Genomic DNA, 16930 nt, shown 5'->3' with positions numbered 1-16930 from the left:
TTACATCTAGCATAAAGCATGTGAGCTTTATGTTGCTCTGAAACATCTGTGTCGTACTGTTAGCTTAGCTTGTAGCACCGCTACGCTCACGGTCTAATTTCAGTGTAATTAGAACGAAATGCTCTGACGAGAATTTTCCGGGTTGGTGTTTCTGGCTTGTTGTGCTAATTTACCCCATTTAATCTCCCAGGTATGTTCCATATTATTCAGATGATTGTGGATGCAGCCGTGTAATTTAATAAATTGCCTTACCAGATTAAATGTCAGTGCTTAGTCTTGGATTGAGTTAAATAAATTTCTAAATAAATGTGATTTATAATCTGGTGCTACTTATAGTTCGAAAAATACCTGAATTAGAAACTGTGACTTTTTGAAACATTAGCCTTACGTAATGCGGTGTCGGTGGTTATGGGGAGGTTAGTCCTCCAGATGTAATGTGGCGGGCAGCGTTTCAGGAGGCTGTACCAAACTCCGATCCGATCGGCATCAAGCGCAGACTCAAACTCGATAAACACCTGAAACGGAAAGTGCAGAGCTAAGACCCCAGGTGTTTTCCACTCGTGTCAATGTGTGCTCTTACAGGAGCGTTTTTCTCTACCTTGTTGAGGAGAGGAAGGTAGTTTTTAACAGACTCGACTTTATTCAAAGTTTCCCTGAGATCTCTGGCCTCGCTCGGTGAGATGTTGTGGATGTAGACGACGCTGGATCCATCGTCAGCGACTTCCTGCTCAAAACCAAACAAAGACACTTGAATCTGCTTCACTCCCATTATTCAAATCTTCAACAAAAAAAAGAGAACATTAAAAAAATTATAAATGTTAATACCATTAATGTTAAAACTGTAAGTTAAATTATTTTAGGGAAAATGTGTGATTACTTACAAAATCGACAGTTTCCATCAGACATTTATAGAATTTGAACTGAAACAAGAACAAAGTTTCCAACTTCAGCACAATCTGTGTATCAGCTCAGCAGCTTGATGATCAACATTTTAATATAAATAACAGAATAGCATAATTAATTTTGTTAATCACTTGGGAAATTCAGACAGTAAAGCAGCTAAATGACAGGAAAACATAACACCAAAGTATTTGTATTATTACTAAATACACAGTAACAATGATTTTGTTCTCTCTCTTGTTTTTCTTCATAGTAGGTACATCTGGTCTGCCGTTCTGTTATCTGTGACATTATCCAGGGAAGACAGATCACCCGCTATTAGCATCTAATGTAGAACAGATTACTAGATCAATGTGTGCTTCTGTGCTTTTTTGTCTCTGCTCTGTCTTCTCTAATCCCCAGCCAGTTCAGGCTGATGATTGTTCATACTGAGCTTGGTTCTGGTGGAGGTTTTTCCTTCCCGTTAATGGGGAGTTTTTCTTCCCACTGTCGCTTCATGCTTGCTCAGTATGAGGGATTGCTGCAAAGCCATGGACAATGCAGACGACTCTCCCTGTGGCTTTACGCTTCTCCAGGAGTAAATGCTGCTTGTCGGGACTTTGATGCAATCAACTGGGTTTCCTTAGAGAGGACATTTTTGACCAATCTGTATAATATGATTGATTTTGACTTTATAAAGTGCCTTGGGATGACATGTTTCATAAATTTGCCCTATATAAATAAAATTTAATTGAATTTAATTATTGAACATGTATAAAGCAGTAGCGTCTCAACAGATGAGCAGAGTTATTGAGCTTTTCTATTTGCTATAGGTCCTTGAGGACTCAAGAGACAACGTTTGCTCCTGGTTCCTCAAACCTCGCCTCTGAAATCAGCTTCAACCAGATCTTCAGTCTATAACTGAACTTGGTGTTCTTAAATCAAAGCCCAAGACTGGTCAGGACAAGGGCTGGGTATCGATTCAAATTTCAAGAATCGATTCGGATTCTCAAGATTTGGAATCAATTAACTTGGACTCTTTTTGATTCGATCCGATCCAATCCAATCTCAAATTGGATTGCTGGTATTAACAACATTTTTTTTAGTGTTTAGCTGAATTTCATGTAGTTATTCAACATATTGATACTAGCATCAAATAACATTTAACTGCAAATTAATAAATTAATGATTGTTAATGGCGGCTGTAAGGAGCAAAGCCTCTCCCCGAATGTTGATATAATAGCTTTCACAAACATGCTGTGGGGCAGAAAACCCAAACAGATCCAGGGTAGAAAACAAACACCAGACATATCTACAGCTGCTCTTTATATTCAATTCAAAAGTACTTTATTAAACCAAAGATGAAGAGGAAACAAATAAATCGATCTCTGGTTATATGAATTGATTTTTAGGAATATCATTGGAAAAGAATTTATACATTTTATCTGGGGAAAAAAGTTGACCTGGTGTTTAGATATTCTTTAAAAGAAAGTTAAAAACGCATTTGTTCAGATAGGCTTTTAGTAATCCTCAGTGTTTTTTGTCTCATTTTGTTTTCTGTCATCTTTTTGGATTATCATTTTATTGTTTTGGATCTTTTCCTTGTTATTTAGACATTATAAAGCTCTTTATAAATCAAATCAATCAAAATCTAATTAATTATCGACTTTAGTGAAGCGTCTTATTACGAATTGGTGCCATTTAAATAAAATAAATTGAATTACGCTGCACTACTTTCTAGTAACATCCACACAAGATACCAGTGGAGTTTAAACATAGCACTGTTAGAGTTTATACTTTAAACCTTGATGAAAAAAAACAAACTAAAATGACAGAAAAACTTAACTTCTAAGGTTTCGAAATAAATAAATATTGAATTTAAATACAAGAAACCCTCAAAACCTGTTTCAGCAGTGCAAAAACTACTCAAATCTACCAGAAATTGCTCGATTAGACATTAAACACAGACTGAAAACAAACGATGACCAGCAGTCATATTTTAAGCCTACTTACCGGTGTCATGTCACCCCTACTCTTGACAATCCTCACAAACAGTCTAGATCCATTCAATGTCAAGTCCTGTTTCGCAGCTATGAAAACCTCCCGTGCCTCCTGATAACTTGGCATAACAGCAAAAGCCTAAAAAAAAAAATCCACAAACACACACAAAACAATGGATGGTGTAGATTTAAGACTTCAATAACTTATTGATTCATCCTTGCAAGTTTTATGTGTCAGTGCCTACCATGCAGGCCTGAGGAATCACATAAATGTTTTTATCCTCATGTTGATATCCAAATTTCTGGAGCAGATTGCTGATGTCATCCTCAGTGTAGCTGCCGTCCTGATCCTTCGGCAGGTTGAAAAGGAGTAAAAGCCTCGACTCCAGTGACTGGTAAAGAAAGAGAGGAGTTCAGATGAGCTCAGGCTGGAAAGGTAGGGGTACCCCATGAGGCTGCATTATGCTACAAAACTTTCCAAAACTAACACCAACATTGGGCTGGATGATAACTCAATAACAATAGATATCGAGCGATAGACGTATATCAATGATAGAAAAAAAAAAGGTCAATAAAAAGTTCAATAGAATAACCCTTTTCCTTTCTCTTACATTCTAGCCATGTAGGTTAATATCACAGTCATTAAATCCTCCCAAACAATCACAACACAGACTCAGGAACCAAGCTCCTTCAAAAAATTCAGGGAGCACTCGTTCTTTTTTAAAAACCTTAACTTGTTTAAAATCATTTCTACTGTTGGGTTATCCAGGCTAGCGGCAACGTGCTGCTTTTCATAGGTTACAGTAACAGTAAGGAGAAAAAAATAAATAAATAAAAAGGTTACAGTAACTTCACTATTGTGTTAAATGGTTCGAACATTATTAAAGAAATACAGGATTTAATGACAAATACAATCTATATCAGGTTATTTATACTAGGCTAAGTATCCCAGCCGTATATTTTGAGTTTTTCTTCTCTAAAGGCTTCTCTGACTTCAGTAATGCACCAGATTTGGTCCCGACATGTAGAAAATAGCCTAGACTCTGTGCTTGACCTTGTTTTGGAACACCTCATCGATACTGAAAATAGCTAACGTTGATTCTTCTTCACTTTGTAACAGCGTATACACTAAAGAGAGTTGGTGTTAAGCTGAGTTAGTGGAGCTAAAGCCTGGTTTATTCTTGACGCATCCGCCAGGTCTGCACAGCCAAAGGTTTCTGCTCCGCGCAGCTAGGAACATTCCTGACTACGCGGACGGTCCCGCATGGAAAAACATGGCGGTCGAGCAGATGTCCGTAAATACAGACATCTTTATGATTCATCCAATAAAGATCACAGTGAACTATAAATTGTTAATACCTGGACAGAACTTGCCTCACTCTTGGAAGACAGTAAAAGGCTTTAAACACACCAGTGTTTTCTACTTCTACGTATAGTGGGGTGTAGTACGCTTGGTGTAGGAACACAACGCTGCCCTCTAGAGTCTAGGAGAATAGTTGCTACTTCAAAGGAAAGGTTGTAAGGAGCATAAATGCTGCGGCCGTTGTGTTCGCACGTCTCATTTCTGCATGGAACGGACATGCCTTAAGCATAAATCATCCTTTAGTCATGTTGCATTCTCTGGACAAAAACAAAGATTGGATTTTTAAATTTCCAACCGCTCGGTCCTGGGACACAGTCAACCGAGTTGACACTTTTTCTTTAAATACACAGATAAATTAAAATTTACAACCAAACATATAAGTGGTTTGAGAACTTACTTCTGGGGACATGATGATGCCATGTCCATGACAACCTGAGAAGAACAGTAAAAAAAAAAAAATATATATCAGGAATTATACAACAGATTTGAAATTTCGGACTTTAAACAGACTCTAATGCTTTCTTACGGATTTTATAGATGAACAGCAGGGTTTCCATCTGCTCTCCGGGAGTAAGACAGTAATCTGAAAGAGCTGGCTGCTTTCTCACCACCTCCTTAGTGGTGGCCTGAACTTTTGCAGATGGCAGCGCTTCAATGGGCGCGGCTGAAACACTGCTGACAGAGTTTGGAACAGGATCTTTTTGGGTCTTCTTTTCCTGACCTAAAAGAAAGCACACTGAGAACTCAGGTTTCCAAAAAAGTTAACAGACGATTATGACTGACTGATTATTTTGCACAGAGATCTTTAAAAAGCAGTAACAACCTAGCTTAAAAAACAGAAGATCAATTAAAACTAGGACATCTACAGTCTAGTTTTCCTTTAACAATCTCTTGATTCTATTGTCACGTTCATGTACTCCTGACTTTCCAAAATAGATTTATTATAAGTGGTAAATATACTGAATTCATAATAGTGCTATTTTCTAGTCTTTGTGACCACTCAGATTTACTTAATTACCGTATTTTTCAGATTATAAATCACACTTTTTTTTCCATAGTTTGGCCGATCCTGCAATTATAGTCAGGTGCGACTTATATATCAGTTTTAAACAGTAAATAATACTGACTAACATGAACCAAGTAGTAAACATTACCGTCTACAGCCACAACAGGGCACACTAGGCTTGTGAAAACTAAATGCTACTCTTGCACCACTTAAAAATGTCTTAAAACATTAACATATAAACAACAAAGACTGAACATGTACATGTGTTGTTTCACTGTTTCAGTCTGCATTCATGCAGCGACGCATGTGTCGCAGCTTGAGTAAAAAAAAAGAGACAGAACGTTGTTATTGGCCTGTCTGTGAAGCTAATAACAGCTAGCGCTAGCTTACAGCTCTGTTGTCTGGGCAGTTTAAAACTTTGCTTATGTAGTTAAGCTTTATGTTGCTCACTAACATCTGTGCCATACTGTTAGCTTAGCACGTAGCACCGTTATGTTAATTTTCCCGGTTGGAGTTGGTGGCTTGTTGTGCTAATTTACCCCATTCATTCTCCCAGGTATGTTTCATATTATTCAGATGACTGTGGATGCAGCTGTGCAATTAAATAAGTTGCCTTACCAGATTGAATGTCAGTTCTTAGTCTTGGATTGTGTGGGAAAAAAAACTACATAGATGCGATTTATAGTCCTTTTTTCTCTTTATGACACATTTTTTGACTGATGTGACTTATATTTCAGAGTGACTTATAGTCTTGTTTAATTTTTGCACAACAAAAAAAAATAAAATCTTTTCCGTCTTCCTTTGCTTGCTTCATTACGCTCCTCCAAGACAACACAGAACAGCAACCACACCAACAACCTCTAGTTTTAAAATCACACACACCTGTGGCACAGCTAACAGCGTTGCCTTCTACGGTTGAAGTCGTCCTGCAGGGTTGACTTTCTTCTGTTATTGTGGCCGCTTTGACTTTGGGATCCTGGACTTCATTTGCGGATTCAGCGACTCCATCCCCCAGCTTTGACTCAGATTCAGTAATTCTAGATTCAGTGACGATTGCTGGAGCAGCAGAACTAGCATCTGCAGCATCATCACGAGCCTCGGAGAGGGGAACGTGCGCTTCTGTTTTCAAAGATGGAGGCTCGGCGCCGACCACCCCTGGTGTCTTTGCTCCAAGGTTTATCGTGATCTGACCGGTCTCTTTCAGCCGTTGATGTAGATCAGTTGCGCTAAAAACCAGAGAGGACACGGAGTCAGTTGCTGAATTAAACTATGGATCCATTTTTACACACATAATTGTCATTATCTGTTATTATAATTACATTTTTGATGAGACATACACCAGCTCAGTATACTCACGATTACACATAACATGCAGACACAAGACGACATGAGCTTTCAATTTATTTGATTTTTTTTTTACAAGAAGTTGATTTCATTGCCCAAGAACACTCCCTGAGGGGCTTAAGCGTACATAGTCCTTAGCAGCTAATGGCATAATTTTACGAGTCAAAAGTCCGATAGCAGTTTACAATACTGCAAAAATTTAGTTGCCGAGTTGTATAATTTGCATGGATGTCTGAACTGATAGTCCCTAAGTGAGATGTATAAATGATGAGAAACCTGTGTAACCAGTAGTGTGTTTCTGACATGTAGCAGATTATGAACTGGAATGATGGTTTATCGGTTCCCAGCTTTGGGAAAGAAGCTGTTTTTGAGTCTGTTATTTTTTGATTTAATGTTTCTGAATTTTTTTCCCCGATGGAAGTGGGTCAAACAGTGCATTGCCCTGGTGAGTGGGACCTGTTACAACACGCCTGGCCATTTTCTGGACTCGTGCAGCATAGACTGTTGACGGCATCCCACAATCCCCTGTGCTGTCCTCACCACCCGTGCTAAATCCTTTCTCTCCTTCACTGCGCAGATCCCGTTCCACAATAAAAATAAAACATTAAGAGTCCTTTCTGACTGAAAACTTAAAACAATTGACTTTCATTCCCATCATTGATGCACATGCTGATGAAATAAATGTACCACCAGTGCTGAACCAATTTAGATTTATAATGTTATTATCATTAAATAAAGAATTAGCCTCCTACAAAAAATGGAAACAAAACTGGACTGGAGTCACACTTTTCTAGCATCATTACAAACTTCCTATTCTTCACAAACATTCAAATAAAAATGCAAAACTCACCACTCAATACGTCCAACTTTGCTCCTGTAAAGGGGAAAAAAATAGCTTAATGTCAGGAACCACGAATAAAGGAAAAGTGGTTGTTGTACACATCATTTTACATTTCTAGCAAAGAGCTTCTTTTTGTGCATAAAAGTAAAACTACTGATCAGGCATAACATTATGACCACCTCTATAATAGCATGATGGTCTCCCTTTAGCTGCCAAAATATAGTTGGGCTTTCCTAGTCCCCTTTGTCATCTGGTGTCAGGATGTTACCAGAAGATCCTTTAAGGGGACACGTCATGCTTCTCAATCCTTCTGTTTCACATTGAAATCATTGAGTTGTGGTCCATATAAAGTCAATCTGCGATGCTTTCTTCATTAATTTACTCCCACAATCCCCCTTTATGCCCCTGTTCCGAAGTGTCTGAGAGCTACTCGTTTTGGTACCGTCTCTTTAAATCTAAAGGAGGCACTTTAAACCACGCCCCATTCGAGGTAGCGGATAATTCCACTCCACCCCATTCGGCCATTTTTGTAGTCTTCTCGAGAACACTATGATGAACAACTGATGACGTATCGTCTTGTAGTTTGGCAGCCTTCAGCTTGGACTACAAAAATCACTCAAATAAAAATGGTGGATTTCTGAGAATGGTAAGCTGTCCATGACCTTGTTTAGCAGCTCCGCAGCAAATACTATGACTTAATTCTTCAAAGAAAATTAATAGAAAACAGCAATGTTGTGTTGTTGACAGGGTTTAAGCACCAACAACCCTGACAGGTCTAATGCAGCGTGTAAAATGTGATGCACTACTTTGAAACCTTTCTATAACGTGAATCCATTTCTGTTATCTGAATTGCAATGATTATTGATTCTAAAACTCCTGGTCCAACATGTTTTTCTCAACACAAACACATTTTTATCTCTAAGAAATATAGGATACAACTTTGAAACCATACTTTGGGAATAGAGGGTTTTCAGCTGACGTCACGCTCACGTGACTACTCAGCGCGTCCGCCATATTGGGTGGCAGTCGTTTCGCACCGTTGACCTGCATTGTATGACGCCTTAGGCAGTATTGGAAGTGAATAATGGGGAAAACGTGTTTAATGGTTGGTTGCACGGCCCGTGGAGGTGGAGATCAACGCTCTTTCTATCGCCTACCAGCCGTAATAGTGAATCAGTGTGAAAAAAAAACAGCTGTCTGAACAACACCGTCACCTATGGCTGACACGGATATCCAGGTCCGATTTGGACGGTGTTAAGCTGGAATACGCCAGAGTCTGCGGTGCTCACTTTGTCACAGGTAATTAACTGTTAAGTATTTAAAACATATAAGAAGAATATATTAATAATAGGGCTTCGGCGTTATGACTTATTACTTTCCGCGGCTGTCATGTTGACTGCCTCCGCCGCCTCTACTGCCTATTACTACCGCATACTGTACTCCCTCTCTCAGCCGTGTTTTAATTTGATTAATTTCACCTTAACTTGATTTCAACCATGGTAAACCGTTGCTGTATTGTGGGCTGTAACAGCGCAACACATGATCGCCATGGGAAAAACATAGAAACAGATTAATTTTCCACCGCTTTCCTGCCTGGAGGCGCAACCACGGAGAACAACTGTTAGTGATAACAAAGAGTCGTCGGCTCGCTTGGATCGCGGCTGTAAGTCGACCGAACATAACTTTCCACAGTATCCCGATGTCAATGAGAGTGTGTTCTAAACGTTTGAAACACATAGCAGCTAGTTAAAAGTACATTACATTCGCGAGTGGTTGTTAGCGCTAACGGTTAGCATGTGCTAACCCGTCTGAGCGCAGCTTACCTTTGAACGAGTTACAGAGATAACAAAGAGATCGTCGGCTCGCTTGGATCGCGGCTGTAAGTCGACCGAACATAACTTTCCACAGTATCCCGATGTCAATGAGAGTGTGTTCCAAACGTTTGAAACACATAGCAGCAAGTTAAAAGTACATTACATGCGCGAGTGGTTGTTAGCACTGACGGTTAGCAGCTACTAAACTAGCATGGGCCAGAGCCCGTCTGAGCGCAGCTTACCTTTGAACGAGTTGCTGTGTTCCCACTGTTTGCTGGCTTTATGATCTGCAGCTCCTACCGGCGCCAATACGGTAAATACAACTTAATTTTGCACTGGTCATTGTTCTGCTTAAATAATTAAAGCCGCGAGCGGCGTCGATCGGCCTTGCAGCCAAGCGCCTTCGCGCACCGCCCGCCGCCAGCCACCGCAGAAGCATGCGACACATTTGCGTCGGATTGTTTACATTTTTACCATCTTATTAAAACTCACCCGTCCACGTATGATGGCGATTTCCTTGATGTACATAACCAGATGTGAACTGGTTGTGAGCCTCTAGACCCTTGTAAGCTCTCATTTCCTCAAGAGTGTGCAGAGGGTTTTCACCGAACACCAGGTAATGCATCTGGATTACGGCTAAACAAGGCACCGTGGAGGGCATAGGGGTCCATATGGTCGATCACGGAACATTTCCTCAGATATACGTCCTTATCTGGTCGCTCTAGCGTGCTGGGTACTTATCCATTCGCGATACGATAATACGTGTAAGACAACTAGAGATAAGGAAGTGTGCCACCCAATATGGCGGACCGGAAGTTGGCCAGTGACGTCAGTGAAAACACCCTATTGCTTAGGCCACAACAGTCAGCTCCAGAAACTGTGTTGGTAATTTATCTACTCATAAGCTTTGATGCCAAGCCCTCAACCTACAGACAACCTACCAAATGTATGTAGAAGAGTCCCTCCTTGACGACATCTCCTGCAGCACCTTCGTAGCGCTGCTGTGTGAGACCATCTCGATCCAAATCTGCGAGAAGAAATTAAAAACATTTCAAATCTTGATTTTTGTTAATAAAAGGAAGAAATTATTACTTAGAAACCTAACTATTTGTTTTCTTATGTTTTGTCTTCCCCATCAACACGTCACCCAATAAACTGTACAGCTGTATTTAAAAAAAAAAAAATAACCTTTTACATTTTATCATCCAACTTCTATCAACAGCATGTTTTTAATGCCGTAAATCTACCCATTAGGCCTTGCTCCTGATAACTCACAACAATAACAAATATCTTGCTTGAGAAACGATGAAACACGGTTTTGACTTGATGTTAAGTTTTAAATATCTGATTTAAAGAGCCGGTGTTAAGTGTTGACGTACCCTGTTGGCGAGGGGCAGGAAGGTGACGAAGCTGGAGATGGCGGCCACTTTCTTCATGACGTTCTTGATGAGCTCCACGTTTGTTTCAAACATCTCCACACACAGCAGGTGCTTCCCCAGCAGGAAGAACTCGGGAACATACTGAGGACACAAAACCAGGAGTTTGTTAAAGCGCATTTATTTGTTAAACAACTTGTGCGTAAAAATATAAAAAACAACTTACACCATTGCTCCATTTCATCAGAGCTCTGTACATCGTTTCCTGTAAAAAAAAAAAAAGATGGGGGGAAAAGTCCAAGTTACCCAACCAACTTAAAAAGTAAAATAAAATATAATAATTGGTATTCAGAAGCTCAAAAAAGACGACCAAAAGGGGATCCTCACTGTAAAAAGGAAACTGAAATTAAGTAACATTTTCTTAAAATTAGTATATTTTTGCTTGATTTGAGCATCTAAATAAGACTATTTGCCAATGGAATGAGAATTTCTACCCCTAAAATAAGATAATTAGACATCCTGCACTTAAAATAAGATGATGGAGATTAATAGTTCTCATTTTAAGTGCAAAAATCTTATTCCATTGGCAAATAGTCTGATTTACCAGCTCAAACCAATGAAAAATACACTCATTTCAAGAGGATTTTACCTACTTACACTCATTTCAAGAGGATTTTACCTACTTTGAGTTCCCTTTTTGCAGTGCTCATACAGCCGTCCATGCCATCCTTACCTCACTGGCTCCAGGATGCATGTCCTCCAACACCAGGTGGACGCTGAGAGTGCAGTTCATGACAGAAATGGGCTTTTTGACGCAATCCGAGACAAAACTGCGGCAAGCCTCCCAGTCGCAGAAAAACACGAAGGCCTAAAATGGTAAAAGGCAGGAGAAAGAAATGCATTTTCATTTTAAAATAATATTGTCTTCTGCAAAAACTACTTTCTGAAACTCTTCATACCCTTAACAGCAGCCAAAGCAGGTTAATACCACATATAAGCCATTTTACTTGTTTATTTCAGATACTTTGTTAACTTCTAAAGAAGTGAACAAACCTCTTTAGACTTCTTAAGTGCATGAATCGGTCAACAGGAACAGCTCCTTACCCGCCTCTGCAGAGGTAGGACCACGACGTTGTAGTAGAGACTCTGCAGGTCCTGTTTGGGGAAATAACGGCACACCAGCCTTGCAACGTCCTCGTGTTTGTAGGTTGCTTCTGGTAAACCGGTCAACATGACGGTGGAGAACTCGGAGCCCAAATGAGGAGTCGTCTTCAGGACGTAAAGTTCACAGAAAACCGAACAGTTGAGTGATTGCTTTGTTTTATAAAAACACTTAATTTGGCTTTTTTTTATATGCATGAACCTGTTTCTTCTTCTTTCTTTTTTTATTTGCCTAAATACCCGACTACACTGCAAAAACTGAACTTTAAATAAGTAAAATGTTCTTAAAATTAGCGTATTTGTCCTTGATTTGAGCAGGTACATAAGATGATTTGCCAATGGAATAAGATTTTTGCACTTAAAACAACTCATCTTCATCTTATTTCAAGTGCAGGATGTCTAATTATCTTATATTAGGAGTCAAAATACTCATTCCATTGGCACATAATCTTATTAACCGTCTCAAATCAAGGACAAATACACCAACTCTTAGAACATTTTACTTGTTTTTAGATCCATTTTTGCATTTTGTAACATTTTCTTTTCTTCTACAGCGAAAGGGACCCTCACCAGGATGTGTTCTTCTCTCTGGACAGTCACAAACTCTAAAAACAAAACAAAAAAACACAATCAGTTCGAGTCACCCACAGAAAGCCTGACATGTCTGCATCTCCGCTTCTCTTACTGGGGACGTTAAACCAAGGACACGCGGTTGGGAAAACGTAGGGCGCCGTCTTCATGGTGACCCAACACGGCGCGGCGGTGCCCTGAGGAACGTCGCATTGTGCATCTGGTGCTCCTGCCGCAGAAAGGATCTCCTTCCTGTCTGGCAGAGCTCTCAGCGGCTGCTGTGGCTCTGAAGAAACACAAACAAGGAGACGGTTTGGGTAATTCGTATAGAAGGGATAAAAGGTCACAGTAAACCGCTGCTGCATCTTTATCCTGAAACTTACTGCAATTTACTGTGATTTTTCAAGCTGTATGCAAACGAAATTTCGTTCTGTACGCACTTTGTACATACAAAATGACAATAAAGTTGTCCAAGTCTAAGTCTAAATACGGTTTGTGTGTTATATCCAGGTGTTTTGGGCTCAAACAAAAACTAAAAACTTGACTGAAAAAAAAAAAGGAAATGCTGGAAAGGTCTCAGAATTAAGCATATTGAACCCCAAATACCACATTGCCTCCTTCTTTATTGTACTTTGAGGCTTTTTTTTCCCCAAACTCAGAGAAGTTTGGCAGATTATCTTTGCTTTATGACCGTTTGTTTATAACAGATGTTTTAAATTACACTCATAACCCCTTGCATTCACAGCAGCAACATTAGAAAGACAGATTATGAAGAAACTGGTTCCACCTCCATGCAAGTTTAAGTTGTGCCAACATGGTTTCACGTTTTTACTGAAATTTGATTTTCTCCTCGTGATTCATCCAGTTTTACGAACTTTGGTCCAGTTTTGATTTTTGAATCTGTGTTTGTCTCTATGTCCTACTTTGTTCAGGGACGCCTTCATCTTTGGTGTTACACTATAATGCCCCCAAGTGTTTTATGCTTCAGTTTTTGATTAATAACTTTCTCCTTAGTGTTTTGGCGAAATCAGTGACTTTGATTTTCAGAACCTGACATAACATGAAACGATTCTTTAAATAAACATTTTTCAGTTACATGATCAGGTTTTTATATCTAGTTTATTAGATTAAGCAGCTATTTTCCTAATATTTTCTCCAGTCATAATTGCTTTTCCGATCTCGTGGGTCTCCTTGAATCATTGAGGAATAAGAACAAATAAACACATGCGAACAGAAGAAATATTAAAGCCCTAACTTTGCGTTTCCTTACGCTGTGATGTCCTGGTGCTTCGTGGGACGCTCAGCCTGGTGACCGTGTAGACGGAGCCCTCTCTCATGAGGCTGTGCCAAACGCCGAGGCGATCTGCGTCGTTATCCGTCTCAAATTCAACAAAAGCCTGAAAAAAAACAAAACACGGGCGATAACTTCATTGCTCTTTTCACAGATCTGAATGTGGACTTGTTGATGTCTGTTTAATACCTTGTTGAGCAGAGGCAGGACGTTTCTGACACAGCCGATCTTTGTCAAGGCGTTCCTCAGAGTAGCGGCGTCGCTTTGTGGGATGTTCTGGATGTAGATTATGCTGCTGCCGTCGTCATCTGTCCCGGTCTGTCTCAGCGACAGCATCGAAATCAACCACAGATACACGTTAATTCAGGTATTTCTCCATTTATTGCCCTGATTCTCCAGTAGATTTAAATTAACTGAAAATAGTTAACATGACACAAAACTTTGGTAAAAAGCCAAAAAATAAGGACACCCTCTCTCCCTCCTGTGATTTTACATGTGACTTTTTTGTATGCAGAAAAGTTTATTGGTGTCTCGGTGGCTGTAAAACAACCCATTGTGGAAGGAGTCTGGTCTTTTTAAGAGCACAAAAGGGCTAAAATAAAAGTAGCTTGGCATTAAAGGGTCCCCTTGAAGCCAGATATGTTTTATACTATGGAGAAGGTTGCCTGAGCCGAGACATTAAATATTTATATTTGAACACAACTAGACCCAGATCTACATCAGGGGTGAACAAACCTTTTACCCTGTGACCCCCAAATTAACACCAGAGACTGGTGACCCCCCCTCTTTTTGGTGGAAGAAGGGGGATCCCCCCACCCCTTTCTTTTGAAGTTTTGAGAATAAAGTAATTTTTATAAGAGCTCTTACAGAAATGTACAGGAAATAGGTAATCTTTTTAACACATCAGCATCAAATCATGTCATGACCCACTCTGGTAATCCTTGATCTAGATTATATACATTTATATTTTAATGGAGTCTGAAAGTCGATACCAGAAGGTCAAGAAAACCACATAAATGAAGAGGTGGAGCGCTGACTGAGTATCAGCCATTAAGCGGTGGGGCTACTTCAACTTATAATCAGCCTCTGAATACACTCGACTCCAAGAGTTTCCACTGAATTAATTGACTTCCAGCACCATTTTATTTTGAAGACAATTCAAAATTGGAAAAAAGCTCAGAGTCCAGACTTGGGCTCGGAGATATTTAGATTTAATTGATTCATTTGAATTTACAGTTTATTAAGGTTTAATATTTGGAAAATCTGGATTTTATTTTGCCAATGCACTCATTGGGATTCCATGAAGAGAAAATCATTCAAAGCTTAATGCAGGTTTAGGAAAATTTATTGTCAAAATATTGTAACAAGGGAACTTTTTTTTATTTATTTTTTACCAAAAGACACTTTAATTTATTAGTTTACCTTTTTTATTAGTCTGAAGTTGCACAAGTGAAGCCTGTTCTTAGCTCATTGTGTAAAAAAACCATTAGCAGCAAAAATTTAGTTATATTTTCATTGTTTACAACCGCAGGGCGGCCATCTTGTTTTACCAGCATGTTTCACAGCTTGGATTTGGTTGCACTTTCAGGTCAACTAGGACGAAATGCTTGGAATGAAAGTTTATAAAATACATTTTAGTGAAAATAAAAAGGAGGGGATAAATAAATTGATGAATATATATATAAATAAATATATATTGCCACCGATTGTTATTGTGGAGGATTGTTACCCCTCCGGCATGAAGATAACAGAGACCAGTGGTGTCCAAGATGACTTTGAGCTTTTAGTGGTATTTAGAATATCAACGCCTAATATCAGGCTTAACCTGTTGGGACATTCTGCCTACTATCGTTTTTTCACCACCTTAAATATAAAATCTTTAAAAGTAGGTGAACACCTACATGTTTTTGGGGCAGGTATAATGTTTTTGCAGCTTCCAGGTTGAGGAAAAGGGTGTCCTTACTTTTCGGGATATTGCATTGAAACTAGACAACACAGTAGAGTGACATAAAGCTGATCTAACCCAAACATCTAACCATGTTTGGGTTACTTACATGAGGCGTTTGCTTCATCACAGATTTGTAAAACCCGAGCTGAAAGACAAAGAGAAAAGAAATTAAGTAAGTAATTTACTGTATTTTTGGTTAACACTGACCTAAATACATTACACTGCAAAAAGGGAACTAAACGTAAGTGACATTTTCTTGAAATGGGTGTATTTGTCCTTGATAGACCAGCTAAATAGGATTATTTGCCAGTGGAAGGAGTTCTTTGAACCCTAAAATAAGGTATTTAGATATACTGCACTTGAAATAAAATGATGTTGAGGAATTTTAAGTGGAAAAATCTTATTCCACTGGCAGATAATCTTAATTACCTGCTCAAATCAAGGACAACTTCAATAATTTCAAGACGATTTGACATTTTTATAGTTCCCTTTTTTCTGTGTAACGTTATTAATGTTAATAACGTTTTTTTAAATGACAAGTGTGAGATAATTGTAACACATTTGTATTTTCTAGCTGGAACCAGGGCATGTATTTTTTCCATACTTACCGGCATCATTGACATGTCTTTTTTCACAACGTACAAGTTGAGTTTATGCTCTTTGAAAGTGAGATGACCTTGCGCTGACGCCTGAGTGAGGGACGTCAATAAACGCTGATTTGGCATAAGAACAAAAGCCTGAAAAGGAAAGAAAGTTAGAAAACACAACTCTATTAAAAAAAAAATAAAAAAATCCTGACAGATTTCTTCGGTTTTTGCTTTATTTTAACTCCTAAATGTTTTACGTCGATCAAACTTTGAACTGAAACTGTTGAACTAAAACAATTCACTGAATTTGATTTGCATACAGCTTCAATCACTTCGTTCTCTTTGTGTGCCTCTGCTTAGTAAATATAATTTTAATATAGATTTTAATTTTTAAAGTAGTTTTTTTGCCTCTAAAACTGTTGAACTAAAACAATTCCCTGAATTTGATTTGCATACAGCTTCAATCACTTTGTGTGCCTCTGATAGCTGTCTCCTTGGAGCAGGTTTATTTTATGTAGGGTGGATTCAGGCATTGTAATAAAATTCATTATGTTATAATCATAAATCATGTTATAAAAAGGTCATTACACAACACATTTAATCACTGCTGATATAAACTTTTTGGTCTTGGCAAAAGCTCTCCTACAGCCTGGGTCATAAATGTATGAACAAATATGCAAATTAGATGATGACATCACCTCCCCTTCCAAAAATAAATAAATAAATAAAAACATACTTTGGAAAAAAATC

General features: G+C 38.8%; 1 protein-coding gene across 4 annotated transcripts in view; it reads right to left on the bottom strand.

The window, feature by feature from the left end:
• LOC105935949 overlaps positions 1-16330 on the bottom strand; it is a 44711-nt gene extending 28381 nt beyond the window's left edge. For 3 of the 4 annotated variants that reach the window (XM_036146640.1, XM_036146637.1, XM_036146639.1), the window contains exons 1-20: positions 16202-16330; positions 15700-15738; positions 13835-13963; positions 13610-13751; positions 12470-12640; positions 12355-12389; positions 11728-11892; positions 11357-11491; positions 10850-10888; positions 10627-10767; positions 10189-10274; positions 7443-7466; positions 6131-6474; positions 4769-4963; positions 4640-4674; positions 3125-3271; positions 2893-3018; positions 882-920; positions 599-724; positions 389-515 (exon numbers count right to left, since the gene is read on the bottom strand). In XM_036146640.1, coding sequence (XP_036002533.1) covers positions 389-515; positions 599-724; positions 882-920; positions 2893-3018; positions 3125-3271; positions 4640-4674; positions 4769-4963; positions 6131-6474; positions 7443-7466; positions 10189-10274; positions 10627-10767; positions 10850-10888; positions 11357-11491; positions 11728-11892; positions 12355-12389; positions 12470-12640; positions 13610-13751; positions 13835-13963; positions 15700-15738; positions 16202-16318 — 2362 coding nt within the window. In that variant the 5' untranslated portion in view covers positions 16319-16330. The remainder of the gene's footprint in view (positions 1-388; positions 516-598; positions 725-881; positions 921-2892; positions 3019-3124; positions 3272-4639; positions 4675-4768; positions 4964-6130; positions 6475-7442; positions 7467-10188; positions 10275-10626; positions 10768-10849; positions 10889-11356; positions 11492-11727; positions 11893-12354; positions 12390-12469; positions 12641-13609; positions 13752-13834; positions 13964-15699; positions 15739-16201) is intronic. The other variant, XM_036146638.1, reaches the window with a different exon arrangement.
• Between the last annotated feature and the right edge of the window lie 600 nt (positions 16331-16930).

The sequence above is a fragment of the Fundulus heteroclitus genome, chromosome 14 (genome assembly GCF_011125445.2).
Source record: "Fundulus heteroclitus isolate FHET01 chromosome 14, MU-UCD_Fhet_4.1, whole genome shotgun sequence".
In the NCBI taxonomy this organism is placed as follows: domain Eukaryota; kingdom Metazoa; phylum Chordata; class Actinopteri; order Cyprinodontiformes; family Fundulidae; genus Fundulus; species Fundulus heteroclitus.
Note: the sequence above shows the minus strand (reverse complement) of the source record. Positions and strands in the feature narration are given on the sequence as shown.